The following is a 24,939-nucleotide window of genomic DNA, read 5'->3' as shown; positions in this document are numbered from 1 at the left end:
ATGCTGGGCTTCAATAATGTACTAAATGGATGACCTGAATTTCAATATTCTGCACTTTTTACACGCCCACACTGCAAACTCAGACCGTAGCCTATTTAGGCACATGTATGTATGTGCTCAAACACACAGAGACAAAGGCATCAGCTCTGCCTCCATAATCGACTCACAAATCAGCTCTGAGTACTGGGTAAAAGCTTCAAAGAAGTGCTCTGCTCTCACTAACGCTACATTACTGACACTAACTAAAAATCTGAAATTTAAAAGAGACGCTTTGGGAAGGAAGCTTGTTAACTTTCATGCAAAGACTAAGATGAGAAATTTGATACCACTTCCATGTCTGTACACTGAGGTTACAGCCAGTAGCTTGTTAGCTTAGCTTAGCATAAAGCCTGGAAACAGAAACAGTCACCCAACTGTGAGCACATAGATATATTTTGCATCAATACAATCCCACAATGCAATGTGGGATTGTTAGCACAAAGTAGTGTACATGCCAGAACAGATTTTGTTTGTTTTTTCCATCTAGTCCTGCCCCACTGTGCTGTGATTGGCTAGTGCTAACCCCAACCATGACCTCTTTGCCAGACAGATGATGAATGGAAATGGATGACAGATCCATTTCACAGTCCCCCAATCCCAAATGGATCCCTTACAGACTCGTTGACTCAAGCCCTAAGCCCTTACAGACCTAGGACCAATTCCATTTCTTCCCCTTAGCCCTTGTCTTGGTCCTTCCCCTTGGTTTTGCACGTTCACATGAGGGGAAGTGGTGTCCCAATTCTCCATCAGGTTAGCTCTTAACCGGATTACAGTTAAAGCGTAAAACAGCCTATTCGCCACCTTTTAACACACCTACACTTTGCATAACCTGGTGGATCACAGCCATGCGTAAAATGTAGCCTATACCGACAACTTCTGATAAAACTAGGCTTAAAGGAGCTATATGTAAGAAATCTAAAGCAAATAGTTGTAAAATCATCCTAATATGTCACAGAGACTAAGGAATAATGTTAATATAACATACTGATCTCACCGACAACAATAGTACAGCCAGAATATTCGCATTTTAAATTTTTTTCACGGTCGGCAAATCATGTTTATGTTTTGAATTTGTGTTTTGGCCTGTTGCACCACCCACCACCGTCTACCAGTCACACAGTCAGTAGAGTCTCAGCATCAGGTACAGTTATGACTGAGCTACAGCAGCACGGCAAGCAGCATTAGCAGAGTCCCAGTACATAGCATTAGCAGCTGGCTCCTCCTCAGCTGTATCCTGGCAGCAGCGTTAGCAGTGTCCCGGTACATAACATTAACAGTCTCCTCAGCTGTATCCCGGCAGCAGCATTAGCAGCAGAGAAGCCGGACTTGCTTGAACGGTCCCCTGGAAAACCGAAGATCAAGGACGCGGCGACGCGGCCCTGCCACGGCAGCCGCCCGTGGGCAAACAAATCAGTCTCCAGCGTGCCGCTGTTCAGCAACCTCGAATCTGTAGGGGAGGGGGGGCGGACACAACTCGCAGCAGTATTTTGAATTTGAGTGCAGTAACCGTTTTGGCCACATTCTTACATACAGCGCCTTTAACAGAGCCTAGTGTATTTGCTCCAAACCGATGGTCACTCCGATGGAAATGCATCTAATTCACATTTCTGTTTTCGCAAGATTTCAAAAGTTTGTTTAATATTCCCTTGACTAGAAACATAGCTGATGACAGCAGAACTGTCATGTCTGTGTCCGAAGTCACTCACTTTTACTATATAGTAACTAAATCTAGACCACCCTGCCCCATTTTATTTCAGTTTTTGAATTCTGAATGTGTAATTTATAAAACTTATAATGCATGCCCTGCATTTAGCTGGGCAATTGTTAGGCCTAGCTATAATGCTAAGCTAAGCTAACAGGCTACTGGCTGTGGTTTCAACATACAGACCGTAGAGTGGCAATAATCTGCTCATTTCAAAAGTGAAAAAGCATTTTTCCTAAAATGTCAAACTATCTCTTTAAGTTGACATACAGTGGTATTAAAGGGGATGTTGTTGTGCTTGAGAATGGATTTTTGTTTTCCTCGCATCATTCACCAGCCAGGCCGAGGTAGTGGTCAGGATGTGCTTCAGGACAGAGATGCACTCAGCTTGTTAGGGTCACATCAATAGCACAGCTGTGACTGCGAGCCAGTGCAGCGAGTAGACGAGGAAATGCACACAGCTATTGGACGCAGAATCTCCTGCAGGCGTGTTTCCTGCCCGCGGTTGTTTGCACCATTGTGTGCATCCACTGAGCTGAGGGCAAAGCGGCCACTGTAAAACGCCCGCAGATGGGAGATGTGACATCAAGTAAGAGCGGCTCTAACCGACCATAATAGCCCTCTGACACATCTACTTACAAACACGCTCACTCACACACAAACACACACAAAACAGGACCAAAATCCTTTAGTCATGGAGCAGTGCTATTACTTACACCAAAGTTAGAAATGTGGGTTATATTTCCAGAGACTGGTGCTTGGAAAATGGGTGCCTGTGTTTCAGTTATTTCAAGAAAATTTCATCATTACTCACTGCCACATATGGATGACAGCACCAAATTACCGTCGGCTAAATCCAACCTCCCCATACCGCTGTGCTGAGCTGGAACATAAAGGAACTGCTGCAACTTATATTAAGTTCAATATATTTCTTATGCTTACAGTTGTAAACATACAGTGTGTGATGAGTGCTCCTGCTTTGTGCTTTCTTTTGCTGTAATTTGTCACTTCAGATTTTGACCTCACTGAAGCACAGACAGAGGGACACAAATGAGTTATCATCATCATATTATACCAGAAATTATTCATCAGCTGGATTCATTTCAACCTAATGAAATGATTGTGTTCCATCCTATGGTATTTTTTCTAATGGACTCGTTAGCTCTGCTCTGCCCTCCTCTGCGACAGTGGCTATTGATTGATGGTGAAGAGTGAGTCCCTGCCTCCACTTGGCAGAGAGGAGGATGGTCCTACTGCTGTTACATATCTGCACACAGGCTCAGGGGCCTGCCAACTCTGTATCCTTCCCCAGCAATAAAAGGTCATTTGAGAGGAGATTGTGTGTCCTTTTGTGCGTCACAGTTCTGCCTGGAGAAGTGTTTTTTGCTTTGTCTTGTTATTCGACCTCTCCTTCTGCTCTTTAAATGTACTTTTCCCCTCTTTTGCTCTCTGGGTATTTGGAAGGTTTGCGGGTATCTAATTAGCATCCAAGGCAGAGACCTGGACGGTGGCCTTATGGTCTACACTGGGGCTCTGTATGGAAGCAAATAGGAGACAAAAGTATTTGATTTTTTTTTTTTTAAACAGCAACATTTCATATTAAAATTTAAAGTAGCAACAAAAAGCATTAATATATTTTACATAGAAAACCATGGGTCTAAATTTAGCTGTTCTGAGTTCACCTCTATAAAATTAAAATATGCAAGTTCTTGATTTGCAATTTAAAAATATAAATTTTAATTCATTTTTTTTTTTCAGTGTTACAAGTTTAGATACAAAAAATGAGTTTTAGATATTCAACAGTCAAATTCAAATCTAAAAATTAAATAAAATAAAATAGAACATCATTCACGAATACACACAAAAAAAAAAAGGGATGTAGCTACCATGATGTCACCCATTAGTTTGTGGACCAACGTTTTGCAGCCTCCAGTTCGGCATTTCAGCTGTTGCCATTTTGTTTTTTGAGCCAGAACTGACCATATTTGGATGAAGGGTGGAGCTTTGGTGAAGGAAGGGAAGGCCCTCAATAATGCTTAACTTAAAGTCTTAATAAAATGCAAACCGGTGAGTTATAAAAATCCACCCCCTGTACAGTTGTCATGAATGTTGAAATTAGCTATAGAGACCTAAACTACTTTTTGTACCAGGCTGTAAACATATTTATTTCTGCTGTTAATTTGAGCATTTTAACATGGAGGTCTATGATTCGCTCTTGGAGCCAGCCTCTAGTGGCCATTTGCGGAACTGCAGCTTTAGCACTTGAGAGATGGCTTCGTTTTTTGGCCCCAGAGGCTGCTGCTTGGTCAAATCTGAATCTAAAAATGAAAACAGAACATTCGTCAGATTTAATTGGTCAAACTCAAAATCAGAAACTCAAGTTGGGAATTTTTAAATAGCAAGAACCAGGCTACCCAGGACAGAATAGACAAATACATTCAGAAACTATATCATTATATTTTCACAGTAAAATATTTCACTGCCTTTCAATGCTGCTTTGAATTTCAAAATTAAATTTTGTAGCTGTTAAACTCTAAATACTTATGTGTCTTGTTTGCTGTCAGAGCTTTGCTAACTCACAGATACAGCTGCACAAATACACACATGCTTTGCAAACTCTTCCCCACAAGTGAACTGACACGGGTATACACACTCACAGCTGGATATGTGTTGCATTGTACACGAGTGTATTCTGGGGTGCCCAGACTGGTTCACGATTATGTTAATCCAATAGAGCTGGCTGCAGAAGTGAGATAACGAGATGCTTACTCACACTAAGCTCCAACTCAAAAGCAGCACAATTATATTTCAAACTGAGACAGGGAATCTGTAAATTGGTCTGGGGGTATTTTTGCACAAACTCTCGTGGAGCATGAAAGGGTCTTTAATTTCCTTTGACTCATTCTGCTCCTCTTATCTCCAGCATGTCTCTCTTTATCCCTCTCATGCTTTATTTATCTCGTCTGGAGATATTTTTGGTCATAAATCCTATTTTTGCACCTGTCAGTTTCCCTTCAGACATCTCTATTTCGATCTTTTTTATATTTTTGCAGGTGCGTATTTGTCTGCTCTCACAATAGAGGAGTCTGGCATTATGAAAAGTATGTGTATTTGCTTTTTTACCTTGAGTTAAATGAGGAGATTGATGCCACTCTATCGTGTCTGTACGGTAAATATGGAGATGCAGCCAGCAGATTCTGAGCATTAAGACTGGGAAACAGCAAGTTTGGCTTCATCCAAGGCTAAGAAATCCTTTACCAGTACTTCTACATCTCACTGATTCACACAAAATATCTTGTTTGTGTAATCCATATAAAAACTATATTAAACAACAACACAAAAAGGTGCTATTCACCCTTTCACAAAGGGTTGTCTGAGGATTTCTGGGCCAGTAGCAGTGACTTGATGTGTTTATACTGATTTTTATGTGAAATGAACATGAGATATTAATATGCTGATGCTTTAGAGGTGCTGGTATATGGATTCTGCTACCTTTGGACAGAGCCAGCTTTTCCCCTATATTTACAGTCTAAAGGAATACTTCACCCCCAAATGACCATTTCTATGTCAGTTACTTACCCCATTGTACTTTGAATTTGTGGAGAACTCTGCGTTTTTCTTGCAGGCCTCCATGGTGAACAAAGAATCCAAAATTGGAGAACATTCTTGATGAACTGGAGTAAAAGAGGTCCACGTTTAAAAACAGCAAAACTATCAAAACATTGACAAACTTCAACTCATGCAATTTAATCCATGTCTCATTCATCCAGTCGAATGCTCAGTACTTACCACATAGATGGCCCTTTCTGGCGGGGAACTGACCTGCAAGTGAAACTGAAAACGTGCAACGTCTATGGCATTGTGTTGTGTGATCAAACTGCAGACTTTAGAGTGGCCTGTTTTTGGGACCATCACAGGGCACACCTGTGCAGTAATCATGCTGTTTAATCAGCATCCTGATGTGCCACACCTGTCAGGTGAATAGATGATCTTGGAAAAGGAAAACGTCTGAGACATTTTGAGTGTAATCTAACTGAATGCATTTAATCTGTTGTTCAGTGTAGTTATGCTGCTGTTCAACATGGACCCTTTATGACTTTAATTTATCAAGAATCTTTAACATTTTTTGATTCTTCATTCACTGTGGAGGCATGCGAGAAAAACAAAGTTCATTCATTCATTTTCCGTAACCGCTTATCCTGTTAGAGGTCGCGGGGAGGGTGCTGGTGCCTATCCCAGCTGACATTGGGCGAGAGGCAGGGTACATCCTGGACAGGTCACCAGACTATCACAGGGCTGACACATAGAGACAGACAACCATTCACACTCACATTCACACCTACGGACAATTTAAAGTCACCAGTTAACCTGCATGTCTTTGGACTGTGGGAGGAAGCTGGAGTACCTGGAGGAAACAAACTCTGACACATCAGAACCACCAGAAACCCTCTTACTGTGTGAGGTGACAATGCTAATCACTGCACTGCCACCAAAAAAATGTGTGTATAATTCGTGAAGAAACTGTGTTATCACTCTTATCATGACATAAGAAAATAAAAATAAGAAATTTTTTTCTCTTATCTTTCAGTGGTAGGTCATCTTCGCTAGTGCTTTGTTATAATTTGCTCTGTACAATTAAAGCAATCCATTGTCCAACTCACTGCTCTCTCCTTTAAAGGTTATCATCCCTCACTGGCTGCCAATCAGGGCTTTAGATGTGTCACACACTTAAAATTCCCACACGCCCATTGCAGCAAATAGGTTCTCCGTGAAGGTTTTTTATATTAATTTAAATTAAATTACATTTTTTAGCCAGAGCTTGCCTCTTTATTTGGAAATGGGTGCACACAACATACTGATACAGTCAATTAAAAAATCATTCATAATTTTTTGTATAGGCCCAGTTGAATGTTGCAATAATAATGTGTGGTTATCACAAAATCCCACGACATGGGGAGGCATTGGTAGGTGGATTTTGTTACCGCTCGACAGCCAGGCTAGCTGTTTCTTCTGGGTCATCCCCATGTTCCCAGGGTCCTATGTCTCCTGATATAAACTAATGTTGTCAGCGAGTGGTAGGGGCTAGCTTCGCAGTTCAAAATGAAAAAGAAGGGATATGGACGTTTTATGTGCCGTTTGAGTGGTAAAAATCTGCTAAGTCACTTTGGAGACATCAGTGTTTAAGTCAAGAAATCTCTGATACTCACAAATTTAAGGGTGTAGGTCTCAAGGAGTATTACATCAGTTAGCTGTAAGATGCTGTGGGTGGGTGATTTCAATATACTGACCCAGGGAAACATACATAGAACATGTGGCCTGGGGAAAATCATTGCTGAGAACATAAAGCCCTTTGAAAGCTCTCTTTCATGAGTCATATTAATAAGATACTGAGCTTAGGGACACAGGACCCTGGGAACATGTGCTCCTGTTTCCAGTCTTTATGCTAAGCTAAGCTAACTGGCTGCTAGTTGTAACTTCATATTTAGCGTACAAACCTGAGAGTGGTATCAATCTACTATTCTAACCCTCTGCAAGAAAACGAATAAGGGCACGAGCTCTGACAATTCTTTCCTCCTTTGTTTCCTCCTCTGTCTATCTGATACAGTCTTTCAGCCTGTCTCTGTCTCGTGTGTCACTTGAATATTGATAGGCTCTTTGAACCACAAACTTAAGACCTGATTAACGCATTGCACGCCACTATTACCCTTTGGCTCCTTTGTTCGCCTTCGCCCCTCACGTGCAGTCACCATACACGCTACAGAGTAACCTACAGCCCCTGGAGGGCGGTGGCATTTTCCCACATGACTCTCGACTTGAACTTCTCACAGTAACATTACACCATGTTCACTACGGAGCACGCGACCTCTGATCCCACAGGACTGCAACATTAATGTTTAGGGGTTGAAGCGGTAGTTAAATGCTGATCCTGGATCAGTTTACGCAGCACTTACAGCCTACCACTGGCAAGGAGATGACTAACCTGGATGAATCACGAGCACGAAAAGCCATATTCTATTTAGCAGATCCCTTTGAATTTCTCTGGGGGATTTAAAAATGTGAATTAAGGGGATTTGACACTTAAAAGTTGAACACGGTGGTACAACTAAAATATTCACGAGAGGTTGTTAATCCACTTTTCAAAAGGATTTATTAATAGGCCAACTTAGAATAGACTCTGTGGATGCCTACAAGCGGTTCTGTCTTCCAGCTGTGTGTTACATAAAATATAATGAATTCAGCATCTAAGATACCAGAGGGGAGAGGGAGCAGAAGAGGAAGAGGGGGAAAGAGAACTTATTTTCCAGCATGACTGCTTTATAATGAGGCCCTCAGTACAGACACAGGAACATGATCTTGAATGTAAACATCTGATGACTGAATATTTTACACAAACAGACCTTAAAGGCAGAACAGCCCTGAAGCTGCAGTACCAAAGCACCCTCTAGTGACAGGTTCTGAGTCTAGGCATGATTCACAACACAAGCTTAGTCTCTAACTTCTGCAACACTTTAATGAGGTCAGACATTTTCCAACTTGACAGTAATTTGACCTCAGAATAGTGCAAATATGCTTTCACTGCTGCCTGTAAACAGTTTGTATCTCTAAGTGTTTTTAAACTAAATCAGCAGATTTAAAGGGCCAGTGTGTAGATTTAGGGGGATATACTGGCAGATATGGAATATAATGTTATGTTTTATTTAGTGTATAATCAGTTGAGAATCAGAATTGTTGTATTTTCTTAACCTTAGAATAAACCGTTTACGTCTACATAGGGGGTGGGTCCTTGTCCATGGAGCTCGCCAAGCCAAACACTGGCTCCAGATAGGGCCAGTCACATTTAGCAGCCCATCCACGATGAGCATCATTGAAAAAATACTGATTGTGATTGTGATCAGTGTTTTTAGTAGTTTAAATCATCAGATCTGTCTGTTTTGGAGAGGAAGAGACCTCTGTGGATAATGTGGCTCCTGATTAAAAACCTAAAAAACCAACACTGAAGGAATTATAGCTAGGAAAGTTGGTTGGAATCTGAAAACCTCACCACTAATTCCACTTAATAAATCCCCTAAATCTTACACATTGGACCTTTAAACTAGATGATGACAGGAAAACCTTTCACAACCTGTGATCATACTCTCTATATAAAATTAATTCATTCCATTAAACTTTCATTCCCAGATGACTGACATGAACTGTCTGTGCTCCAACACTGTATCTGCAACCTCATGTTTAGCACATTTTAGGCACAGCTCATTTGAAAATAAACAAATGAAATCAATGTCTTTGCACTTCTGTCAAGAGTTTCCAGGCCCCACTTGGTCGTTGGAGGACCCCGAGTGACTCCGGAGTTGCTCTACCATGTGCAAGATGCTGCCTGACAGTCCTTTAATGTCGTCGTGTGTGTCAGGATGTGCAGCCAGAGCCCTCAGAAGTTCAGTCACGCCCTCGTTCTCCATCATGCTGCTGTAATGTGAAGCTGGGGGAACAGAGAGAAGACGTGATAAGAACATGAGAGAGGGATGGAAGCTTCAACTACTACTTGAATATTAATACTCGGGAGTAGTCTACATGAATCTATTCAACATTACATAATGTAGCAATTAATTGAATTTGATTTTAAATTATGATTTTGGCTTCCAATGATTATTAAAACAAGATGATTATTATGCTGCATTCTTTTTCACAATGATGCTGCAGATTTGTCTTGTGTTATAAATCCAGAGACCCCTTTCCTTTACAGCAGTGTGCTCAGTGTTGCCAACTTGGTGTCGTTCTCGCTAGATTCATTTCTTTTCAGACCCTCTTAGTGACTTCATTTCTTAAAAGGGACCAGCGACAACTTCAGTGACTTATTCAGACCATCACGGAAAAAGTGAGAAATAAATTACACCCCATTATGTTTAATTTTTTTCCCATGCATGCTGCTAAAAGTTGTTGCAGTCCATCAGCCAACCCTGTCATCAGCCATCTCTGCCATTCCTCTCCTCTTGTACCATGTTTATATTTATTTATCCATTTTTTTGCATTTATATTTTTTGTTTCTTTTTCAACTGAATTACATTTAAAGTTAAAGAAAACCTGCCAGCCCTTTTTACACAGAGACTGCGCTACAGGACCCCTATGAACATGACACGTAATACATATATAACATGCGGATCGGCGGCGCTCTATAAGCAATGACAATGGCATAACATGGCAATAACAATCATTTACTGACCTGTAATACGGCACTTGATCTCATCTTCTGCATGGATGGTAAAGAGCTCCCGGTTTCCCCAATTTTTGGCTGCTGTTCTTCGTCTTTGAAGTTAGCTGCTAACTTAGCTTTTTAAATCTACCCGTGGTGGGTCACAGTCCTGCCGATTGCTCCTTGGTCCCGATCACATAGAAAGCGTTTTGCAGGTTGCAAAATGTGAGGCGCACCACACTGCTTTTTCTTTTCTTTAAATTGAATGCCACTAGTAAAACACTTGCTGCACTTTTTATTGTTACCAGGCAGCCACCCCATCACCTCCTTACCCTAACCTTCCTGTGTAATGAGTCAACAGTTTATTTATTTCTCAGTGTCTTGTTCCTAAAATGTTGAGGCAGAGGGTACTTGCTGTAGCTCTGGTTGAGGGTGAGAGGCTCTCAGTAAATAGTTTGTTGGGCACAGGGAAACGGAGATCTGTGTGGGTACATGAGACCCTAAAAAAGAGGGTGGATCACGGGGTATCACCAGTTGGTCCAAGAGCTTTGCACCCATTATGGACATTTCCAGGCATATTTTAAGATGACTCGGGGACAGTTTGACAACCTGCTGTCTCTCGTCGGGCCTATAAATACTAACTACAGGGAGCCCGTTGGTCCTGCTAAGCAATTGAGCAACACCAGTTTCTCCTACATTGTTCACCAACTGTAAACATGTGGTCATGACCACCACAGAAGGCCCGCTGCTTCTCAAATCATTCAATTGGACAATGGGGAAAAAGTGGAGACATTCTGCTCTAAGTTGAAGTTTTTCAACTTGCAAAAACAGCGAGCAAAAAGCTTCATTCTCCCTAAAAACAATTACTAAAGGACGCCTCCAGCTGCTAAAACGCTTTCTGTGTGGTCAGGGCCTTACACAGACATCGATTCGGTGCTGTTGCTACCTCTGCCGCAAGCTTAAAGGTAAGACAACTCCGCCCCCCCACTCCACAGTCGTACCTTTTATAAAGAATGTCGAGGTGGAAAAACACCGCAAAATTCCCACCTTGCATAAGCGATGTGAAAGGGTCTGCATATTATTTTTCTGATTAATTGTTCCGTCATAAAATGTAAAAAGAAAAAAGAAAAAGTGAGAAATGTTTTCTCAGTCCAAGTCAATGCCTTCACATATCTTTTGTCCAACCAACAATCCAAAACTCAAAGATATTTAGTTTAATATAAGAATGAGAAAAGCAGGAAATCTTCATATTTGAGAATCTGTAAACAGCATTTTCTGACATTTCTGCACGAAAAAGTAGCAGCTCTAAAACTGTAATTTACACAGTCTTGACTGACACCCCAATATCCCCCCTGCAGTCTGTTCAAGTGTCTTACTGTTCTGACTGCAGACCAGATGTATGGCCCAGACTGCCCACAGCTGCACTCCTGAGGGCTGCCAAGTCTGAAGCAGAGGACAAAATGGACGGAACGACCTGGAGTGTGAACACAAGGAGACACTCGGATTAAAAACACTGCACTTTTGACTAATTCTGGGCATTTCTGTTTGGTACTGTGTAACCAGTGAGTAGATTTTCTTTGGTATCAGTGCCATCCAGTCAATGTAAACTAAGGTGTCACTCGCAGAAAAAATTTCAATAGATTAATGATAAATCAATAAATTCAATAGATAAATGCATCTTGTGATTGTCTGGCCTTTCTCTAGTAGTCCTGGTGGTATTCCATGTGACAAATCCCTATATGACACTTCAGCAACTTGATAAAATGTTGGGAAATGGTGGGAGATGACATTAAGTGTTATATAACATGTAGCTTGCATTTGATGTTGAATTAACAGACAAAAATGACTCTACTCCTGAAAAGCTTTCTTTCTGTTTGTCCAGTTTGCATTGCTCTCACCTGTATGAGACCATTTCTCTCTCGAGTTGTGTCCATGTCATTATGGATGCATGCTGCAAAGACAGAAAGACACCTCCTGAATGTTACTCTGTGTTAAATGACGGACGGCAGACCAGCGTCCAAAACTTTTGCCTCTTACACACACCAGCTCCTCCAGTATGGTGCTGCGGAAATCCTCGTCCAGGGTCCAGGCCTCTGATCTGGAGGCGAGCTGTGCCAGAGTCCCCCCTGCAAAGTAACGGACCCCCACGTCCAGCTGGGTGTCCTGCAGCAGGCCGAGGATGTGCTCCAGCAGGTCCTTCTCCATCAGGTCCACCTGTAACATCTCCACCTCTGCTATGTTGTTCTGCCAGAGAGGATACAGGGACGGTTTATGTCAGATTACCAACAAAGAGATTTTATTCTTATAGGTCAAATCAATTTAGATATTTTGGGAAAAAGCCAACGCTGCCTGATGTCACAACATTAAAACTGGGGTAGGCAGAAGTCTGGCAAGGGCAATAAAAGGGCAGAATTTTAATATACATCCTCCTCCTATAGCTCTCTCCTCTCTGTCATAAGCCCCTCCCACTAAACTCCCACCAGATGACCATGGCTATATGCACATGCTTCATACAGTAACCCAGTGTTTCCTCACATTGTATTCAATCCTATTTCATTGAGCAGTGTCACGCAGAGCATTCTTTCAACCCTTCCTCTATCGCTGTCTGTTTATAAGGCAACAAATAAGACAAGAATTAGCTAGCTAGCATTAGCTACCCGACAGTCCCTCTATCTTCCTCCTTGCTGCTGTGGACTGTTTCCCTTAGAGGAGAGCAGGCAGCAACTTAAATAATGGACCTGCCCAGTGTGCATCACAGCCAGCTGGTGGCCAGTGGCAGCAGTTTAACCTGTGTAACAGCAGCAACAGAAAGTTTGCTGATGCAGCAAGAAGATGGGATTTGCACTGGCTGGATTCAGGCTGCTGCAGCCGCTGATTTGGGGTCTGTGTCTCGAGCTACTGTCCGCTCTTTTCCCGGCGAGGTGCTCTGTAACAGCTGGAGTAAGGCAGTGGATTTAGGGTGATTCAAGGCTCTAGCTAACATTAGCTACATAAACATGAATTTGAATTAATTAATGTCCCAGCGATGAGCTTTTAGCTCCAGTTAGCAGAAGGCTAAACTATTAGCAACATTTTCTCTCCATCTCTGAAATGCTTCACAAATACTGACATGTTTTGTTTCGTTTACTGTCAGACTCTTTTTTAGATAAGTCCAACTTCCTTTTTTGAGTTACTCTGCAGTGTAGGCAGTTGTTGCCAATACTGGAATAGCAGCTTTGTCCGCCACTGACTCAGGCTTTCACCAAAGGGATGTGAGCTTGTATCTGCATTTATAGCAGCCAACAGGAACACCCAATCTCTGAAATGACCTGTGATTAGCCACAGGCTAGATTTTCTAAAGTCTGAAAACAGAGCCAAGAGGAGGTGCAGAAGTCTAGTTTTCTCTCAGTCCACCTGAATTACAATTACAAAGTTTATTATGGAATTTGCCAACTGCCTACCCAGGCTATGAGCTCTGAATGTGGGCATGATTGCAAAAAAATAAAAATAAAAATAAGCATAATCTGCAAACACAGATGGGTTGTAAATGGATCCAACTACAACATGTTTGTTCAAGTAAAACTTTTTAAATTCTATTTTGGGAGGACATTATCACAAAGCTATGAATATCACTTTTTAGTTTAAACAAACAAAAAACAAGAACATGCAGTTCTATGGCACATGCTCAACAAACTTGTTCTCAACCAAAAATGGCACGTATACACACACTGAACCCACCAGGAGGCCAAGAACTTTCTGCTGAATGGAAGGTTCAGTGTAGTAGGTCTGCAATATAAACAAAAGGACAGAATAAGAAAAGTTTGTGTGTGTGTGTGATCCTCTGTGTGGGTGCCTTTCTGTATTAATGTATCCATCAGTGTATTTCTGGGGCTCTTCTACCTCCAAAACTTCCTCGTACAGCTCCAGGCCCTGGCACTCGATAAAATTGAGAGCAGCAGCGGGCATCTCATCTGTCAGGTTCCACAGAGCGCTCAGGGCAAACCTCAGAGTTGAGTCCACCACTCCATCCATGGCTTTCTGCTGCACAATCGCCAGCAGCTGCTGTGAGATGGAGTGAATGAGTGGAGAAAGCATGAGAGGAGGGGAGTGATAGAGAGGAACCATGCAGGAGCCAAAAATGAAAACAAAAAAAAAGATAATCAACTTTTGTAAATAAATTTGTGGATATACAGGAGACATCCTTTGGCAGTATTGAATTCAACTGTTGGACAAATGATTTTCATATTGATAATTGGCACCAGACATACAATAAGTGAAAATAACTGAAGCGTGGAGAGAAGCTTGATTACATACACAAAGAATGAAATAGAGAAGTGTAATTGAATAATGGAGTGACAGTAAACCGTGAAGGACGAGTGCATGGAGCAATGAGGTGACAGTGAGTAAATGAGTATATATACACTCTTAAAAATAAAGGTGCTAACTAGAACCATATAGGGGTCTTCAGCTTGTCCGCAAAGGACAAACCTATTTGGTGTCTGGAAGCTTCTACTTGGAGCTCGGACTATACCGAAAACCATCTGTGAAAGGTTTCACCTAAAACTTCCTAAGAGATGTTCCACAAAGAACCCTTAGTTTAATTGTGATTGTGGGGAGGATAATTGATGGTAGCAGGACACAAAGTCACAGCGGCTCTCTGTTACATGATTATGTTGGGGTTTTTTTACTTGCTTGTTTTAATGACTAGTCTTTCAAAGACCCTTGAAGAACTCTTTCTTTCAAAAAGGGTTCTTTGAAAAAAAAAGGGTACTTAATGGAACCTTAAGTCTTACAATGAACCCTGGGAGAAACCTTGCTTCAAAAAAGGGTTCTTTGGCTTAAAAAACAGTCCTTAATGAAACCTTCAGTCTTACAAAGAACCCTGAAGAACTTTTTCTTTCAAAAAGGGTTCTTCGAATGAAAAGGGTTCTTAATGGAACATTAAGTCTTACAAAGAGCCCTTGAAGAAACCATGCTTCAAAAAGGGTTTGGATTAAAAATAGTCCTTGATGGAAGCTTTTAGTCTTACAAAGAACCCTGAGGACCTCGTTCTTTCAAAAAGGGTTCTTTGACAGAAAAGAAAAAAACTTAAGTCTTACAAAGAACCTTAAAGAAACCACATGGGTTCTTTGGATGAAAAGGGGTCCTTAATGGAACCTTCAGTCTTACAAATCACCCTTAAATTCAATTTTATTTATAAAGCCCAACATCACAAATCACAATTTGCCTCACAGCGCTTTACAGCATACGACATCCCTCTGTCCTTATGACCCTCGCAGCAGTTAAGGAAAAACTCCCCAAAAAAAACCCTTTAACGGGGAAAAAAAACAGTAGAAACCTCAGGAAGAGCAACTGAGGAGGGATCCCTGTTCCAGGACAGACAGACGTGCAATAGATGTCGTACAAAGAAAGAAACCTTGCTCCAAAAAGAAAAGTTTTCTTGGATTAAATAAGGGTCATTAATGGAACCTTTAGTCTTACAAAGAACACTGAAGAACTCTTTCTTGCAAAACGGGTTGTTTGGATTAAAAAAGGGTCTTAAATGGAACCTTTAGTTTTAAGGCCCATTTATGCTGAACGTTAAATACGGATCCGGATACGGACGGAGCCCTGTGTCCGTGCTCCGCATTCATTTAGTCCATATTTCTGCACGTTTCCATAAAGCTTACGGATACGGGCCAAATGGAGCAGTACCACTGGAAACCGTGGGGGCAGTGTTGCTGTCAATACCCGATACGTAGCTCTAGTGAGACACGAAGAAGAGATAAGAATGGCGGAATGAGAAAGCGCAGGGTGACAGCTAGTCGCTCTGCCTCACTCACAGGCGCGCTGTGCGACTTGTCATGCTGGATGTGTGGGGCCACCCAGCGAAGGAAGTTATCGAATGCCCCAGCAGACATCCTAAAGTACTGAAAATGACGCTCGTCGTCAATTTCTCTCATCGGCAGTACTAGAGAAAAAAAATCTCCGTCCTCCAGTTGCGATGTATTTAATGGCATCACCGACAACCGCCTCCTACAACGCTGCCTCTGTTTTTGTCTTTTATGCAAGAGGTACACTATCAATATCTCCTCCACAGTCGCCATGTTTGTTTTTGAGTTTGTTGTTGTCATAAACCTTTGACTCTGGGCTGCCCCCTGGTGGATATATTGGTTAACATCCATGCCAACGTAAAGGGCGCATGGAAGTATGTGGGCAGTGATGGTAACATCGTTTGAAACGGATGTATACATTTTCGTACGTAAAGGGAGCATAAATGAGCCTTTACCAAGAACTCTTAAATAAACTTTGATTCAAAAAAGCATTCTTTGGATTAAAAAGCGTCCTTAACAGTTCTTTGGGAGCAAATGGTTCAGGGTAGATCCTCAGCCCTCCACAGAGAACCCTTATTTCTCAGAGTATACACAGTGGGTAATGGAAAATACAGCAGGTGAGAAAGACAGAGAGAGAACTAGAATACACTGATGCATATCAGGTGCTAAGCCGGGGACGTTGTGTAAGTTTGAAACTAAATACCCTGTAAGTGTTAACGTACCTTCATAATAAAGACGTCCTTGCCGAGCTGAGCCGTCTCCTCTGTGGACAACTGCAAATAAAACACACAGATGAGTGCTTCTTTGAATTCCACATATCTTCCTAAATGTCAAACTAGAACAGATTGTACATTTATTTAAAATTGGCTCCATTTAACTGGACTAAATGAAAGCATGACGCCAGCAGTTGAAACCAGTGTCACAGAGGAGCAGGAGGTGACTGAGGCATGGGGCTCTTAATAGGTGGGACTAACAGATGCCGTGCTATTTTTCTGCAGCAGACTAATGCACAGTAAGTGAGCAGTGTCTTGACCTTGGACACCAGAATGGAGATGACAGCCACGGCCATCCTCTGAAGGGTCGGATCCTCGTGGCTGCGTAGCCAGTTAATCACCAGGGTGGCAGCTAAATACCTGAACCATGATCACATTATGGATATAAGGAACACAGTATTACTAAAATAAACCAGTGATGTACAGAGAAAGCTTGGGAAAATCTGAGATCAGGTCTGCACTCTTACATCTGGAGGAACTATTTCTTTTGGCACTTACATTACAAGACAAAATATATTTTAGCTGGATCCCAATTTTGTTTGAAAAACATTACAGTGCCCCTCCATGAGTGCACTGATTATCTTGGCTACTGCATAACTCTGGGCTCATACATCATATTTTAAGTGCAAGGAATTAACTAACTTGTCAAAGGGGACATCCTGAAGGATGTAGTCACTGCAGAGCGCCAGCAAGCAGTTCTTTTGCACCTGGAGAGATGGAAACAGTTCATGAATGTAAGAACCACATGGGGGTAAGAAAAATTATGGTGTGTGAGAGTGTGTGAGGTATAATGGCATACAAAACACAGCAGGGAGATTTCACAAGAATGGATTGCTGCCACTGAGAGCACTGTGAATTGCACATTACTCAACCTCTATCTGCCCCACCTCAAAGTCTGATTCACAAAAGACATTGCGCTAATGATATCACAGGACAAACACACTAATGAAGTTTTGCAGCTGTCGAACAGCAGTCGAACAAAGTCGGCAGAACAACTGCAGAAAGAAAAATAAAACAAATTTTCAGACCATGAGCTACAGGTCCTGACCAACAAGCTGCAGACGCATTCCTCAAAACTTTAGACAAGGAATTTAAACATGACTGTAGGAGCAACATTTGTCATTACCATATATAAACATGTAATATTCTGCTTCTTTCTGTGTGTACGGCTTCATTGTACCTGAAGTGAACTGTGTCCTTGGAGAGTTTCATTTGTGTGTGAGAAACTTGCTTTGTAGCTGTTCCCATGACAGTTATCAGTAAACCAGAGGCCTCCGATTTGCTCTCATTTTGCCTCTCTCGTCTGTGAATACCTCTTCCATCAGCTTTAAATCCAAATTGTTGCCATATTGGTGTAGTTTACTCAGCTGTGTCTCATCTGGTCACCCCAAAAAGCGCATGAACTTTCTAGTAAACACTCAACATGCGGCACTCTGCCCCTCCCACCTGTACTGGGATTTGATCTCCTTCGTGTCGCAATTCTGAGCTCACAGCCTGTTAAACATTAGTGGCTCGATTAGTCCGTTTGCAAACATGTATAATGTTCATCACATTGTCATATTGCTTATTACTAATGAATACAAGTTGGACTAAGGGCCACAACGCTGTCAGCAGAGGATTCTGATGTAAGCTATGGAATTTGCCAGAACCTATCACAATGTCAGATGCATTAAATTACACCAGTTTAGGCTGGTACACCGGACTGGAACTACAGCGCAAAACAGCACAGGCGCATTGAGACGATATTCACTTCGATATTCGTTTGTTTTCGTCTAATTTGTGCATGGTTTGCAGCCACAAGAGCACCTTGTGAATCTGCCCCTGAAAGTCCAGAACTACAAATACACACTGAAAGCGGCGGGATGGGAGCTGCAACGAAAAGCAGCACATGAGGTCAGAATCCGATGAATGAACCAGCTGGTAGCAGCAGAGCTGCTCTGTGCCACATTTTGCTGTTGTGTAACGACATGATATCATTATGGATCTGTAATCTGACAACACTGAGCACATCCGCTGACCTGTTGGTTGTTGGGGAAGGTCTTCATGGCGTACAGCAGCTGGGTGACAGTGGAGCTAAGCAGGCTGACAGGCATTTCCTCCGCCAGGTCCTGAGTCGTCAGGTTGAACACACATGCTGTGGCCACCAGGTGGACGTGCAGGGAGGTGGGGTGGCTCTGCATCCCACTCAGTACCAGCTACGGGAAACAAGAAGTGTGTCTCATAATTACACGTGACTCTGGGTAAGAAACAGTCTGTGTTTGTGACTGATTGTAAACTGTATAGAAAGGCTGGATGTGAGGGGAAGAGGGGTGTGATGTGTGCTATGTCTTCATCTCTTCTTTTTCAGCTGCCTCACTGAAGCTTCATCAGTAGAGGACAGTGAAGGGACAGGACATCTCACAGATGTTATTAGTGTGTAACCCTCCCACCTCCTACAACTACTTACCCAGACAGCCATGAGGTTGCATTGTACTATTTATCTGTACTAGAACATTCTTCTTTACCTCCTCTTTCCAATCACAACTAAACACAGTAATTTTAATGTCAGATCAGAGAACATTTTAGCTTTAGCTCTACAGTTTGTTCAAAATGAACTCGAAAAAACTGGTTTGAAATGCAAGGACAGCACTTCTTCTTTCATGAGGTAAGACACTAAAAATCTCCCTGTACCGGACTGTGGGTGGGGTGTCTTTGATCCATTTTCAACAGGACGCATTTACGAGCAAGGAGCAAAAGTTTGTCAAGCAATCTATAATGATCATGGGAGACTGCTACTTCTTTTGAGGGCAATAACCCTGGATCCTTTCTTATTGTGGTCCTAAAAATCCCACACAACTCACAAGCTATGGGACTCCAGTATCTAGCAACTCCCGAAAGCAGTGGAAGAGTCCCCAGGTCTGTTTTACACTTCCGGCAAATGGGGGAGATAGTTTGAGATATCCTGTGGAGGGTAACAAGAGCTATACTGAGCCTATGTAACATTTTATACTGAATTTCCGCAAGCCTGTTGCAAGTGTAGTCTGATGGTTCTAAATGGTCTGCCAATCTTATTCGTGGTATTCATTGCCTAGGTCTACCTCCCAGTCTGTTTTTTTAGATTTTAAAACATTATACTTGAGCATTTTGAACGCTACTTGAACTTGTGTCCTTTACTCTGGGAATGATTGTTGTGTTGTCGTTAATTTCTGTGTGTTTTTCTGTGCTTACGCTGTATTATTCTTTTGGAGAGGAAATCTTGGTATCAGTGAGACTTCCTGTTTAAATAAAGGATTAACTCGCTGACTAAGCTTCAGCATCCCATCCTGCAGAGAATAAGTGGAGATGTTGTGCAACACTGGAGTAAAACATTTAAGTCATAATAAATTTACCATAAAATGCAATTATCAAAGTGTAATTCTTGTTCCTTACAATGTGATTCCTTCTGTATTAGGTACCATTAGGTATCTATGGTTTAGTACTGGAGAATCTTTTTTTTTGGAGGGAAAACCAAAATATTAATCATAGCAGATTTTTAAAAGTATTTTACAATGTGTCTGACTTTATTTTTTGGCACGCCCATTTCATGTGTAAGGAGGGCTTATTAGCAACATTATAGCTGTCCTCACCTTTCTCTGAAATAAACTGGCTTAGATAATCTGTTCTTAACTGTTGGCTTGTTCACAACCTTTACTTGTTGGATGATGCATTAAAGATACTTTCCCAGCACAACGCTAACCATTGTACCTTTAGCATGTCTGGTTGTGGTTTGTCAGTGTCAGTGGTTAGATTGTAGAGATGGACGAGGGCCTCTCGTATGAAGCACTCGCGGTCTTTGTACCTTCTCAGGGCCTCACACACCTGGTTCCCATTAGCCTCTCCGGTTACCTGAGCATACACAGCACATCAGCATCATCAGAGAGACAGGAAATGCAGCAGGCATTTTCAGTGCATTTACAGACAGAGCCTCAAGTCAAAGACAAATGAGAAACGTATGTGAGAGTCAAGCTGATGTGTCTAACCATCACATTCTCTGTCATCTTACAGACCATAGTATGATATCAATTCTATGTCCAATGCCAGCTCCTTACTTTTAGGTTTTCATGTGAAGACAGGACGTCACAGGAGCTAGCCCCAGTGGCTAGCAGGCCCAGGAAGATCAGTCCACCTCTGGCCTCTACAAACGCTCTGACTGCTGTTTCAGTGATTCTCTTCCTTCCAGAGATATCTAGAGAAACAAGGGATGGAAGGACCTGGGGACTCTCCTCAAGAATCCGCCGCACTGTCTCATCCCCGTCTCTCCCGTCACTGTCATCCACGGCAAAGTGGTCCTCTGAAAAGTCTAGATGCCTGAGAGCGTGAAGTCGGCTGAGGACAGAGAGCAGCCTGACAGGCGACATATCCAGCTGCCGCAGCCGATGGACAGTCAAAGATCTCAGTGTGTTTTTGCAATCGAGGAGCGCAGTAAGCTTTGTGACAGCGCTGCAGGAGATGTCCAGGCTCTCCAGCTGAGGGAGAGTACAGATATCCTCGAGGACGGCATCAGTGAGGTCTGTGTTTGCGAGGTTGAGCGTCCTCAAGCCCCGCAAGGAGCTGAAGCCAGCATGGGTCCCTCCATCCACCACCAGAGACTGCCAGTCCACATGCAGCCCAGTGAGGGACAACCTCTGCAGGCTGGCTCTGCACTCGGGGTTGGAGGCCAGGCCTGAGACGATGTTCGCCGCAGTGAGGCCGCCAGAGACCCAGGAGGCATCGAGTTCCTGGAGCCGGTGAGGGCAGAGGGCCAGGCGGAAAGCTTCTGCAGACACTGGACAGCAGCGGATGGAGGCTCGGCGCAGGCGGAGCTCTTTGCAGTTTCGGAAAATCCCAACAGTTGTGTCATTCAGGATCTCTTGTGGGGAGAAAGAAACAGAGGGATGTTGTAGGAAAAAGCAGTATCAGCCACATTTATGTTTATGTAACAGACTTTTCCCACCATTTCAGTCTGGCATAGTAAACTGAGAACTAAGAAATCATATAATGATAGGATGACATTGCAATTATCTTTTGTTTATACAAGAAGTTTTGTGCCTGAAGAATTAAAGGTCATAGGTAAGTCATATGTGTGGTGGTGTGAGTTCATTTTGTCCCTTTTCTTCAACTTGCTGCAGAACAAGTCATAGGTGCAGATTTTGGGGGGACACAGATTAATACGTCCCTGTCTATATACAGTAGACTTGCATTTGTTCCCTACCGATAAGAACATAAAACTAGCTAACTCTTTACACAGCCTGTTTAAGGGGGAATGTTGCATCATTATTTTGCCGTTTTGTACAAAATGTACAGGGGACAGAGTTTTCTCCCCTTTTGCCAGCAGTGGAGTTAGTAACAGCTCCAACTCGACGTCTAAAAGGGACAGCCAGCTGGACAGGATGGGTGTGATGTTTTGACGATGCGTTATGTGTGTGACCTAGCATCAGGACGCTTAAAAAGCAGCTAAAGGCAGTTAGCAGCTAACTCACATAGGAACCAACCAAAAATGTCCACATATGAGCTCCTTACCCTCAAAGCAGAGGGCAAGATCAGCTGGCAGGGACAGTTAATTATTGTTATTGTCATGTTTTCCCATTGTTATTGTTTAGAAAAAACTGCAGACACATATGGTATATGTCACACTGGAGGCCAACACTTTTGTCTTACACATCACTCCCATCATGCCTCTTCTGGTTCTGGAATGCCGGCTAGCTATCTTAAGCCCAGTTCAGATCAAAGATTCATAATGAGATGAAACCATTTTAAACATTGCAGAGAAATGTTGTAGTGGTGTGAACTGGCCAGTCTGAGCTCAATTGAAGCAGGCTGCAACCTCAAAAGCAACTAGTATAATCTGTCATAAAACATAAAGAAGATTAAGCAACTATTTACAGTAAAAGCAGGAAGTACCATGACATTTCCACCACAAGTTAATGCAGAAAAGGCACAAATGGTGCATAAAAATTCACCACAAAGCAGGAAAAAAGTGTATGATGCACAAAATTTCTCAGACCCACTGCTTAATATGTGTCTCCCCAGATGTCAAAACAAAACCTACATTCTAGCCCTCAGTTGTTTGTACTGATGCTGTCAGAGCCCTTTCTGTCCTCCTGACCTACCTTTAGCTGCCATCTTACGCAGTAGCTGGTCTGCCATCTCCTGTGGGAAGACCGGGGCCCAGCTGAGGCTCATGGAGCCGTCTGCTCGTCTGCTGCACAGGACATCCAGGCTGCGACACACCTGAGCCATGCAGAGGTCGCACAGGGCCTGGGGGCCCTCAGCATCCTGCAACACATGAGCAGGTAATCAGAACAATCATACAGCTGGGTAATTATACGTCATGGTGTAGGAATAGGCAAAAGTGCATTCATCTAAAAGGGTCAGTTCACCCAAAATAAAGAGAAAACATTAAAGGTCCAGGTTAAAGGTTTTTCTTCCTCTAGATAGTCAAGTTTGATCATCTTCTCGTGCTCTGACAGGGTGGTGACGGACCCTGGCAGGGCCAATCCAAGGACCTCACTATACCGTGCTATCGGTCGTAGCACCGTGTGTACAAAGGGCAGGGAATTAATAAGTGCGTCCTTATGACCCGTGCTTATTAAGTTATCAAAGAAAAAGGTTCAGCACAGATTAGCAGGTGCTGGGCTAGCGGCCCATCTCCGACATGCCAAACAGCATTGGAGAAACACTGATTTGTAACATGCAACTGCTTTATTCAGTGTTTTTCACAGTTTCAATCAACAGGTTTGTTTGTTTTGGAGAGGAGGAGACCTCTGTGGATGATTCGGCTTCTGGTAAAAACCTCCTGGACCTCTGGATCAGAAATAACGTGCGTACACATTAACTTATCAGAGAGAAAAAGGTGAGCACGCGCAGGTACTTGGCAAGTAGGCCGTATGCAATGTGCCAAACAGTGTCAGAGAAATACGTAATTTAATATGAAACCTCTTTATTCGGTGTTTTTGCTGGTTTTAATCACCTGTCTGTTTGTTCTGGAGAAGAAGAGACCTCTGTGGATAATTCGGTTCGTAAAAACCTCCTGAACAATGAACACTGAAGGAATTCTAACCAGGAGAAGTTTCAGCTGGTTGCAATCTGCAATCCTCGCTGCTAGACACCAAAAGATCCATTTAAATCTTAAACACTGGACCTTTAACTGATATAGGCCTACTAAAAAATATTTAGAGGTAAACCTAAAATAAGAGGGTGCTAGTTAAATATAGCCTATATATATTATTAATTTTGTCCATAGACATGTATCTATGCCCTGACAGTTGTCTCGCAGGCTTACTCCTCGGGGGCTCAACAGCTCCACACTGACACAGGATCTCTTAAACGGCAGGAGTCTAATTTTATCCGCAGCAGATGAAGCACTGACACAAGTAAAGCCCGTTTAAATCACCTAATCCAGCCGCTCTCTGCAGGGCACAGTGGACAAAAGCAACGGGTCATATAGCTCGGTGTATGGGCTAAACATTTGACACTGACGCAAAGTTTACGACACTAAAACATTTGAAAGAAGTGAGCGAGTCAAACTTACCATGCCTGGAAAGTAAACAGTCGACAGAAAATAAATAAATAAGAAAAAAAAAAGTTACACGTCGTTCAGCTGAATTTTAAATTAACATAAGTCATTATCTTCATCTATGTCTTCCCTTTAAATCAAAGTTGTGAAACCTACTGGTTTGTTGACAGTCGCTGCTGCTGACCGTCGAGTATCAACTGTCACAAGATGACCGCCTCCTATTGGTTCCTGCGCGTGACGTCACCCAGGGCTCGTTGTAAAGTGCGCTAGCTTGTTTACTTTATGCCTTAAGATAATTATCTGCAGTGGGGGGAGAGGTAATCAGATCTTTTACTTAAATAAAGATGGTAATGCCACAGTGTAAAATACTTCAAATTTTACTCAAGTAAAAGCAAAAAATATTAAAATCTAAATATATTTAAATCATATTTATAAGTACCAAAGGAAAAGCGGGCTATTTATTAAGCAGAATGGCCCATTTCTGAATGATATGTATTACACTGATGAATTATAAGTGTTTTTATTGAGTCAAAGATGAAATTACACTTATCATGTTGTAGTGTCAGCACTCGTTTCATTTTACAGAAAAGAGATTTGAAATTATAAGTTCACAGATGCAAGAAAACATGAACATGCACAAAACATAGGTGTATTAGATGTGCATAAAATAAATAAAGGAGGGAAAATAATACAAATCAACTAACGTGAAAAAAGGGAAACTAGATACAGGACTACTACTTTATTCCTCACGCATGAATTCATACTCATAATGGGATATTGTAGTAGAGTGGGTTACAACTCAGGAACTGTACTTTGTGCAAGATGTGATATGAGAGGTTGCCAGACTGTGATATATTCTGGGAGTCTGCCCTTTAAGACGTATCTTATCCTTTCCAAATGTAGTGTGCTGGTTAGGTCACATAGCCACATAT

The 24,939-nt window shown here is 42.3% G+C and overlaps 1 protein-coding gene and 1 long non-coding RNA gene across 3 annotated transcripts; both read right to left on the bottom strand.

Moving 5' to 3' along the window:
• Positions 1-3,363: 3,363 nt before the first annotated feature.
• Positions 3,364-5,661, bottom strand: LOC117272551 (uncharacterized). Its single transcript, XR_004502948.2, has 3 exons — positions 5,531-5,661; positions 5,321-5,415; positions 3,364-4,059 (listed from the first exon to the last, which is right to left on the bottom strand). It is a non-coding gene; the product is annotated as an uncharacterized LOC117272551 (long non-coding RNA).
• Positions 5,662-7,872: 2,211 nt separating this feature from the next.
• Positions 7,873-24,208, bottom strand: LOC117272543 (protein zyg-11 homolog). Of its 2 annotated transcripts, none has more exons than XM_033651526.2 (14): positions 24,023-24,208; positions 22,602-22,767; positions 20,562-21,361; positions 20,218-20,358; positions 18,513-18,689; positions 17,137-17,201; positions 16,755-16,854; positions 16,444-16,494; positions 13,809-13,970; positions 13,647-13,694; positions 11,973-12,173; positions 11,828-11,880; positions 11,306-11,403; positions 7,873-9,218 (listed from the first exon to the last, which is right to left on the bottom strand). In XM_033651526.2, exons 1-14 carry the CDS (start codon positions 24,023-24,025, stop codon positions 9,037-9,039), a joined length of 2,247 nt encoding a protein of 748 aa, XP_033507417.1. In that variant the 5' UTR covers positions 24,026-24,208; the 3' UTR covers positions 7,873-9,036. The 2 variants fall into 2 exon arrangements, with proteins under 2 accessions (XP_033507417.1, XP_078029284.1); XM_078173158.1 differs by having other exon boundaries at positions 24,164-24,205.
• Between the last annotated feature and the right edge of the window lie 731 nt (positions 24,209-24,939).

Source organism: Epinephelus lanceolatus, chromosome 12 (assembly GCF_041903045.1).
Source record: "Epinephelus lanceolatus isolate andai-2023 chromosome 12, ASM4190304v1, whole genome shotgun sequence".
NCBI classification, from domain to species: domain Eukaryota; kingdom Metazoa; phylum Chordata; class Actinopteri; order Perciformes; family Serranidae; genus Epinephelus; species Epinephelus lanceolatus.
This window is presented reverse-complemented; position numbering and strand designations above follow the sequence as displayed.